General features: G+C 44.0%; 1 protein-coding gene across 1 annotated transcript in view; it reads left to right on the top strand.

Annotated features, from left to right (window-relative positions):
• Nucleotides 1-10,629, top strand: part of PDZD7 (PDZ domain containing 7) — a 170,731-nt gene that overhangs the window by 152,415 nt on the left and 7,687 nt on the right. Inside the window, exon 19 of the mRNA XM_030204729.1 lies at nt 2,015-2,313. Within this exon, the coding sequence (XP_030060589.1) occupies nt 2,015-2,313 (299 nt within the window). The remainder of the gene's footprint in view (nt 1-2,014; nt 2,314-10,629) is intronic.

Below are 10,629 nucleotides of genomic sequence, written 5' to 3'. Positions count from 1 at the left end.
CCTTGTGACTCTGGGCAAGTCACTTAACCCTCCATTGCCCCATGTAAGGGTACAAATGTAACAAAAATAAAATAGATACCATTGGAGATTCTAAATGGACTGTTGCTACTATTTGTGATTCTACATGGAATGTTGCTACTATTGGAGATTCTACATGGAATGTTGCTAGCAACATTCCATGTAGAAGGCTGCGCAGGCTTCTGTTTCTGTGAGTCTGACGTCCTGCACGTACGTGCAGGACGTCAGACTCACAGAATCAGAAGCCTGCGCGGCCACATTGGTGGAATAGCAACATTCCATGTAGAATCACAAATAGTAGCAACAGTGGAGGAGTGGCCTAGTGGTTAGGGAGGTGGACTTTGGTCCTGAGAAACTGAGTTCGATTCCTACAGGCACAGGCAGCTCCTTGTGACTCTGGGCAAGTCACTTAACCCTCCATTGCCCATGTAAGCCGCATTGATCCTGCCATGAGTGGGAAAGCGCAGGGTACAAATGTAACAATAATAAAATAGATGCTATTGGAGATTCTACAAGGAATGTTGCTACTATTGCAGATTCTACATGGAATGTTGCTATTCCACTAGCAACATTCCATGCAGAAGGCTGCGCAGGCTTCTGTTTGTGAGTCTGACGTCCTGCACGTACGTGCAGGACGTCAGACTCACAGAAGCAGAAGCCTGCGCGGCCACATTGGTGGAATAGCAACATTCCATGTAGAATCACAAATAGTAGCAACAGTGGAGGAGTGGCCTAGTGGTTAGGGTGGTGGACTTTGGTCCTGAGGAACTGAGTTCAATTCCCACTTCAGGCACAGGCAGCTCCTTGTGACTCTGGGCAAGTCACTTAATCCTCCATTGCCCATGTAAGCCGCATTGAGCCTGCCATGAGTGGGAAAGCGCGGGGTACAAATGTAACAAAAAAATAAATAAATAAAAATAAGAGAGGGGTATACAAATGTGTTAACAGAAGGGTATACAAATTTGTTAACGGGAGGGGGGAGGTATGTTAATGTGTTAACAGAGGGGAATTTATTTATTTATTACATTTGTATCCCACATTTTCCCCACATAGCAGTAGGCTCAATGTGGCTTACAGGTTCCGGAGAGGAGAGTACCAACTCCAGGAATATATACATGGAAAATAGAGTAACAGTAGGTGCAAGGAAGCTGATAAGGTTCCGGAAAAGATAATACAACTCTGGACGAATATATAGTAGCATATAGAGAAAAGTAATCCCAATGAGGCTGATAAGTCTCTGGGGATGGGACTACAGATTCTAGTGAGCAATACAGAGTAGAATGAGGGTAGAAGTACACTTAATATAACTGGAGTGGTAAAATTCGTACAGTTTGAAGTAATAGGATTATGTGGAAGGGGTATTGTTCATTTCTTAGATCGAAAGATGTGATGCAGTGTTCATGAATTAGTTAGGGTCTGCTGGGTAGGCTTCCGGTAGAGGTGAGTCTTGAGGTCTCTTTGAAATTTTAGATGGGTGTTCACAGTTCTAATGTTTCTAGGTAAAGCGTTCCAGAGCATTAAACAGGAGCTGGACAGCAATAAACATAGAACAGGCCCACCAAGAAGTTGTACTTGCAAGAATGTGTCTACCTTGCTCACTGGTCACTGATTAACACACCTCTTGCTGGTCCAGTGGACTTGTCCAGGGGGGGGGGCATACATTTCCTTCTACACTGCAGCTCATGGGTCCTTGAAATTGGGTTGCAGCTAAGTGACCTCGGCTCAACGACAAGTCTCTGGTCTGCAGCACACAAGGTCACAGATTTAAATCCTAGAAAGTTTCACAGTCCGTTGGCTCACCAAGGGATATACGAATGTGTTAACAGAAGGGCATACAAATTTGTTAAGAGGGTATATGAATGTATTAACAGATGGGTATACAAATGTTTTAACAGAGGGGTTAATAGAAGTGCAGGTGAATATGTTAACCGCGAAGTATATGATTTTAACAAAGGGGTGTATGAATGTATTAATCTGGTTTCTGGTTTCATTACAGATTCCCAAGGAGGCTTCCATCTAAAGCCAGCAGATGACTCATTGAATGAGACGAATCTACTGAAGGCAGAAATGGAAAGGCTGAAAGTGTCTGACTCAAAGCTCAGTAAACGCACACATTCCAAGAACTATACTCCTCTTGAAGATGTGCCAGTAGATGCCTACGCTCTGCAAAGCCCTCCCTTCCAGGCTGCAGCCACCGGTCTCACCAGACCTAACTGGTTGCTAACAGAATCACTGAAAACTTTCAAGCTTTCTGAAAGCTCTAAGACTCCAAAACTGCAACAAAGCTACAACCCAGTCTGTTCAGGACGAAGAGGGCTCCTTGCGTGCTACTGAAAATGGGGGTGATGCACATGATAAAGGGAAACCAGGCACCCCAAAATCAACTCGGAAAACACCACATGCTAAAGCAAGAAATCAAGGCCACCGTTATCTCAGATCTTTGAGGGTTCTATTCCTGTCAGTGGTCTACCCAAGAGGTCCAGCTGCTGCCAGTGACTGGGTGATAAAATCTGATGAACCATCCCAGACCTGCCACAGTAAGAGGGGAGAAGAGGTGTATGAGCTGACAACTGTCACTGTCTCAAACAGAGACAGTCCTTGGGTGGGTTTATGTCAAAACATCAAAAGTAGGAATATTTAAGTAAAAGAAAACTTGACTAATGAAAAGGTTTATCTAGAAAACCTAAGTTCAGATAAACATTTCGCTCTGTGTTAATTTCAGAAGATTAAAATGTGAAGTGCTTGGGTACTTAACTTTTCAAGAGTATTGAAAATGGCCATCATTTGAAATATGGTAAAAAATACCTAATATAAAAGAGTGTAACCATACTCTTAATCACAGAACAAAAAAATAACACAAAAAAACATCATTATACAGACAATAACAATATTTTGGCGTGCGTTGGGCGCGCATAGATGCTGTACTCAGCTTAGTAAAAGGGCCCTGTGTAATCTGTTGAAGCCCTCTGTCCTTGCTGCTGTTAAAATATCCCTCAAATTTTGCAACATGATTGATATCTGGTAGATATAGTGGCAAAACGATGAGGTGGAAAGAATGAAAAATGAAAGTGAGATAGTAAAAGTAGTTGTTTTCACTCAGCCCAGACTTTGCTCTGTTTTCTGCAGGGATTAGTGGCTCGGGAGGAATCGAGTCCAAAGTGCAGCCCGTGGTGAAGGTCGATCACGTCTTTCCCGGAGGAGCAGCATTCATAGAGCGGCCATCTCAAGGTAAAGAATCTGGTTAGGGTTATGACTCAGAGCATCACCAGTTCAGTTTATCCTTTCTGCCAGTAATTGCAGCTGCCTTCTGTCTGGAACTAAAACCACACTAAAAGAAAAATACTTTTATACCGTAATTAACCATATCAGTTCTATGCGGTTTACACATAAAATAGTACACATTTTTACTGCGGCTGGTAAAAGGCTGTCCTTTTTTCCCCAAAAAGAAATGGCCGTGCAGTAAGTGACCCACCTACGCGTGGCCGTTTCGGGGGGGGGGGGGAGCACTTACCGCCACCCATTGAGGTGGCAGTAGGGCTCCCGTGCTAATCCAGCGGTAACCGGGCAGCCACGTGGCACTGTCTGATTACCACCGGGTAAGCACTGGCACTACAAACATAGAAAATATTTTTGTAGCGCCAGAAATGGCACATACTGGGGGGTGGGGGGCCTCCTGCGGTAGCCCAGTAGTAGTTCCAGAATGGCGAGCAGTGAGCCCAAATTGGGCTTACCGCCGCATAGTAAAAGGGCCCCTAAATGCTAAGAAGCCCCAGGGCCCCGTGGTAATGAAGTGTTTTGCATACATTTGCATGCTTTGCATCGCAGTACTATATGTACCACTGTAAATATTGATGTATGTTACGGTAATATAACACACATTATTGCTGCTTTGCATGCAGTAAGGAATAATCTGTTACATACCTTAATCACTACCCCCCCATAGTTCATAGGCTTTTTCTATAGTGTTCACCTGTCCCTCCTCTAAGTGTTCAGTTTGCTTGCAATAATACCAGTAGATCTTGCATATATGAAGAACTGTATGTATTTTTTGAAATCCTCTTTGAACAAAAGGTGCTGTATACTTTTATTGTTATTTATTTGAGCAGTTTTATAGTCCACTAATCCAAAAATCTATTTGTCTGTATTAGTATTATTATCACATTGTTTCCTTCCTGTGCTTTCTCCCTCCCAAACCATTCTATCCTTCCTCCTTCTAATGTACACATAATTATTTCTGAACAGACCAGGATTATAAAATGTGCTTCACTCCTGTTTAGAGAGAGAGAATTTAATTACCATTCACATATGTGGACATTAGCACAAAGGGTCATCGTGGAGGAGGAGACAATGAAGTATTCGGGATGATTTCTCCCAAACAAGAAAATCATTGTTCTGGTTAGAAGAATCAGTACACCATAAGCATATTAATCTACACGGTTATTTCTGGTTCTTAACGATGACGTTCACCCAACAAAGGGTCATTGTTCAAGCAGTTTCTGCCACTGTAATCAATAACTTTCAACTGCCCATGAGTTAGCCTGTAATTCCTTTCCATCAAGAGTCCCGCCCCCAAGGGATACTTTCAACAACAATACGTTGCTAGTTCCTATAAGAGTCCTATTGTTTGTGTGACTAGCCACCCATGGCAAGCAGGGCGTGTGACTGGAAATGAAGTGGTGAAGCTAATTTAAAAATGCAGGTAATCTGTTTCATCACCGAATGACAGGTAATCATCTTCCCTCCCCCACCCCCCCATATCAAGTAGAACTAGGATCAGATGCCTGTTGCACATACACTGAATGAAACGCACCATCTCACACTGTTAAGATACATCTCAAGCATGAAGAGGTTGACTCCTTTCTTCCACAACAATGTCTTCAAAGAAGAAAGAAATCCAATCCTAAAAGGGTGTTTCTCTAAAGGCACAACCATGATATCCTTGGTCACATACAACTCTTGTTCACCCATTCATTGCCTAGCATTTCAAACCAAACACCAGAACAAGAACATGGAGCTTGGTTTCATGATGCTCCTTTCATTGATTGTCTCCACAATACATGAAGCTTCTTTTCGCACTTTTTACCTTACAACCAACATCGTTGCTATATAATTCATTAGAACAGAAAAACTGATTACTGTACAACCTGAAGGTGCAGTTTCTCAGCTGTGCGTAAAAGTGTAAAGTCTACAGGAGAGCTGAGGCATGGGTATTAAGTGCCCTAGGCAAACCTTTAGCCTTGCACAGGGCTGCTGAGAAACACAGCCAGGCCCGGGGCAAGACTGGACCACTGCGCGCTTCCCCTTCCCCAGGCCGCAGCTCCTGCACCTGCACCTTTCTGTCTCCGAGTCATTGCTGCACTGCTCCCGTCGCTCTGTCCTCTCCTGCTCCAGTGCTCCTGTGTGCCGGGATTCAGGACCCGGATGATTGCATTAAGGAGTAATCTGATTACATTAACGCGTTAATGTAATCATCCGGGGTCCTGGGTGGCACGCAGGAGCAGGAGAGGACAGACCCAGAAGTAGGCAAGAAGAAACTTGCCAGCGCCGGTCCCAAGCCCGGACCCCACCTTGGAGGCAGGGCCCGGGGAAGTTTGCCCCCCTAGTCCCCTCTCGCGGCGGCCCTGCCCTTGCACCCCTTCCAGTTATCATTAGGCCCCTCAGCTGCCCTCCCCCAATATCATGATTATTCCAACACCACCCCTTCCCAGAATAATCTGGGTAAATGGTCTATTTGAAAACTGTATAAAAATAAAGGGAAAATGACAGAAATTACAGCAAAAATATCAAAATCTTAACAAAGCATCTGTCATTAAGAGAGTGCTGAGTAAGATAAATGTTCACAATATCATTCCACATTTACTCCAAAAAATCACAAATACAAAAAAAGAAAAAGAAGGAGCAGGATCCTCAAAATCTTCGAACCCACATTTGTTTATAAAAGAATGAGAACAATTAAGATCCATTTCTATCAATGGCGTGACTGCTCCTCCATTAAATACACATAGAAAACTCTGGAGAAAAAGACCCGATTCAATCTGTGTCAGGCCAAAAAAATCCCAGAAAAAAATATCCCACGCAATAGTCTTTCACTCAAAAAAGCAAAATTCTTTCCAGATAGCAAAATCTTCATATGTTAAAATTTTAAAACATCCTTTTCATATGGAAGAATCACCGGTGCAATGGCAGCCTATATCAGTCAAGGCCATAAATATAGCTTTACATTTGTACTTATTAACAGAGAGGTCATTTTACAAAGCAGCTGTAAGCCGAATGCGGGCTTACCGTTCGCTAAATGGGAAGTACCACCAGGCTACCACAGCAGCCCAGTGGTAGTTCCCACCCCCAGCGTGCATCATATTTTTGTAGCGCCGGTGTGTACCCAGCTGTAATTGGCAGTGCTGTGCACTGCCCGATTACTGCTGGGTGTCACGGACTGTCACGGAGTCCGGAGTAGTGAGCCCTTGGACCACTGCCAGTGACTAGCAGCAGCAGGTGAACCACCCAAACAGGAAGCGAGGCTGAACACAGACAGGCTGGTACAAGCAGGACCGGAACTAGCAGGATGGGAACTGAATCTGTAGATGAGCAGGGCTAGAATAAGCAGAACTGGAACAACCGACTGGAGCTGAAGCTGTAGATAGGATTCTCAAACAGGATTCAGGATTCTCAAACAGGCTTGGCTGAACTGGATTCTGGAACGGGCTTGGCTTGACTGTAACCATAAACAAGGCAGGAACAGGATTCAGGATTCTCAAACAGGCTTGGCTGGAACTGGATTCTGGAACGGGCTTGGCTTGACTGTAAGCAAGACCATAAACAAGGCAGGAACAGGATTCAGGATTCTCAAACAGGCTTCAGGATTCTCAAAGAGGCTTGGCTGGAACAGGGTTCAGGCAGAGCTGGAATGGAAACTGAAAGCAGACAGGGCTGGAACATGTTTGGGAAACAGGAAGAAGACAGTCCGCAGCAGCCATAGGGCCTGGTCACCAGGAGGCGAGGTGAGTGTAGGCGTGGATACAGTCCCAACCATGACACTGGGTTAGTGTGGGAGCCCTTACCGCCACCTCAATGGGTGGCAATAAGTGCTCCCCCTTGTCCCCCGAAATAGCTGCGCAGCAAGTTCTTTAGTTGCTGCACAGCCATTTCCCGAAAAACAAGAAAGACCTGCCTTTTACCCTGCTGCAGTAAAAGGGGGCCTCGGCGCACATCAAAAACACACGCCGACACCAGCGCAGGCCCACTTTTGCTTCAGCTTCGTAAATGGGGCACAGAGTTAGTTAACAAATTCATTTAAACATCCAAAGTTTCATTCCACAATTCCCACACTTCAGGGTCTCCTGAAAACTGCCCACCTTCCCTGCTGGTACACATATCTCCAATTATTTCTTTCAGCTTGTGTAGTTGTCATGATCTATTGTTTTTGCCACCCTCTAGAAGCTTCTGTCCTAGGTGACTGCCTAGCCTTCCCTTGCCTAAAGGTTGCACCTGCCCTGTCTGCAGGTACTATCTACCCATAGACTTTGTACCAGTTTTCAAAGGAAAACATTTCTCTTTCAAAATTTACAAGGGAAAAGTATGGGCACAAACAGAAACCTGCTTCTTTGTGCTGGTGCCTTTTTCAGTGTAATTTTAAGTAAATACTTCCAAAAATAACAAATATAGGCATAGGTGTGTAATTCCCACCCCAAGCCCACCCACAGGAATGCCTAACTTATGCATCACTAAAATTATATATGTCATGGCATTATGGCAGTCAATCCAGAAGAGCCAGACCGACACAAAATCAAGATTAGGATTTAGGATTTATTAGGATTTTATTTACCGCCTTTTTGAAGGAATTCACTCAAGGTAGTCTACAGTAAGAACAGATCAAACATGAGCAATAGGCAGTTCCAGCAGTAAAAATATTCAAATAGCAATACAAAGTATGGCAGAGTACACCACTTACAATGTCAACACAATATGTAATAGAACATTATAATTGATAGTGAAGGGTAAAGCAAAGATGGAGCATATAGATAGGTAAGAGAGTAAGAAGCGTTAAAAAGTAGGTGACTGAGTTGAGATGGTTAAATATTAAGAGCAGATCGAATAAAAAAAAAACAGACAGTCCAGTAATCAAGATCCAATCAAATTCCAGTGGTGCTTTTATTAGCAACAGACGCAGAGGGGTAGAAAGCTATGCCCGACTTGGCCAAGTTTCGCCCAAACAAAGGGCTACCTCAGGGGCTCTCCATGCACAAAACAGTCTTTGAAAACTTGTTCCTAGCCCCCCCCCCCCCCCCCCCCCGATATTCAGCTGCGGTGGGCATCACTTTGCCCACTGCTGGCATTCAACCTGGATAGTATTTATTATTATTATTATTATTATTATTACATGACACTTATATACCACTAAAACCACAAATTCTAAGCGGTTTACGAAAATCAAGAACCCAAGGTATAGTCCTTAGGAATTACATGGCATACAAAATGACATAAGTAATCATTAGTCTGAATAAAGTTAAACAAATTTTCTAAAATGTACAGTTTTAAGTTGTTTCCTAAAATGCAAATAATCTGTTGTCAAATGCAAACCTCTCTGTACATGTGCTGGCTAGCGCATGACCAGTTAAGTCGATATTCAGATTTAACCGGCCATGGCTTATCGGGCAAAGATAGGCCTGTTTTTTTATATGGCCTTATTTGGCTGCTAAGTCTGACCAGTTAAGTTCCGAATATCAGGACTTAAGAGGTCATGCCTCTGGAATGCCCCCAACATCGCTGGCTTTATTTTTGGTGCTAACTGATTTCAGTGGCAATAACCAGTTAAATGCTGCTGAAAATGACCAATAATTCACCGGTTGGCGGACGTTCCAGGCCGGTTAACTCATGCTGAATATTGAACCCCAGGTAGCTGAGGAAGAGTGGATAGGTTTCATATAGATTGGATGATAAATGAGGAAACCAAGCTTCTGTCAAGCCCTGTTGTGTTTGAGTCAAAGCATATGATCATTTTAATATTAATGTTATATGTTTCTGGGTCGTTTTGAAGTTTCTTGTACATATATTGATCAATTCTGATTGTAAGGTCATTAATGTAGCAGTCTGGCCTGCATTTATGTTCCTTCATGTCCCACTTTTCTAACCCCTCAAAAGGAGAGTCATCTTATTCTTCTTTGTGCTGTGTTACCTTGTGCCTTTGGAATCTTATTTTTTCTTTAACTTCTGACCTTTCAGTCTACAATTTACTTCTATGACTGACGATAATATCCTTAATGAAATGTCAATAAACTTGAAACTTAATCAGATCTAAGCTGAATGAGCAAAGGCAGCATAATTCTGAAAAGCTAATCATATATGTACCAAGTTAGTCTAATAGGAAGGTGATGCCTTCAAGTTGTTTGGCTTGTTTTTTTTATTTCACATGGCAACCATACAGCCTGCATGCGATATGGTCTCTCAAACATCCCCCCCTTCCCTGCATACCTTTTAAATAGCAGATTTTCACTGGCAGCGAACAACAACTAATACGCACTACTCATGTTGGCTCCACAGCCTTCTCTCTGATGCAACTTCCTGTTTCCAATATGCAGGAATACATCAAAGGGAAAGCTGTGGGGCTGGTGTGAACAGTATGTGTCAGTCGCTGCTCGCTGCAGGCCAAGATCTTCTATTTACAAGGTATTCAGGAGGGACAGTTGTTGGGAGTTTTCGGCTGGTGGAGCTTGGGGATCTCTGCTAGCCACATCATAGGTGTGCTGCTACTGGGTGGGCTTGAGCTCAAATTGGGTGGGCCTGGGCCCACCCAGGCCCACCTTGGCTACGCCACTGAGCTCTCTTACCCTACTCAGTGGTCACCAGTGATTCCATAGCCATAAGAATAGCTGCAAACACTGGTCCTTCCCAGTAGAATTGGTTGGCTCCTCCAGAATCACTGTGGAGGAGGGATTGAGGAGAAGAAGGATGCAAGAAGGTTGAGGAGAGGTTGTGTGACCAAGAGGCTGGAGAACGGAGGGTTGTATGACACAAGAACTGAGGAATGGGGGGTAATGTGAATACAGGAATGGGAGCATTGTGTGTAAGATGGGCTGGAATATGGAAGGGGGTTAAATGAAAGAGGGGCTGGGGTTCCGTGAATAGAGGGGGATAGGAAGTTCGTGTGAAAAGAGGGATTGGGAATGGTATGTGTGTGAAAAGAGGTCTGGGTGTGATCCAAGTATATGTGAAAGGGATCTAGAGGGAAGATAGGTTGAGGTGTGTGTAAGAGCACCTGGAAGGAAGACAGATAGGACCAGAGAGAAAAGATTGGAGAGAGGAAGGGAGAAAAAGGAGTACTGAAGTGGGAGGGGAGAGAGAGAGTAAGGGCCCAGAGGTTGTGGGGGGGAGGACAGGGAAAGAGAGGTGAGGAAAAACAAGGCTGGAACCAGGGGAGAAACACCTCCCTGTCCTCTCCATGGCCCTCCCCAGATCCTAAGGATTCCCTTCAATTTCTTCTGACCCATCCCACAATTCCCTCTTCTATTTCCAATCCCTTTACCAATCCTACTTCCATTTTGTTGAGTGGAGGAGTAGTGGCCTAAGGACCAGGGGAACTGAATTTGATTCCCACTGCAGTTCCTTGTGACTCTA

The sequence above is a fragment of the Microcaecilia unicolor genome, chromosome 5 (genome assembly GCF_901765095.1).
Source record: "Microcaecilia unicolor chromosome 5, aMicUni1.1, whole genome shotgun sequence".
Lineage (NCBI taxonomy): Eukaryota > Metazoa > Chordata > Amphibia > Gymnophiona > Siphonopidae > Microcaecilia > Microcaecilia unicolor.
Note: the sequence above shows the minus strand (reverse complement) of the source record. Positions and strands in the feature narration are given on the sequence as shown.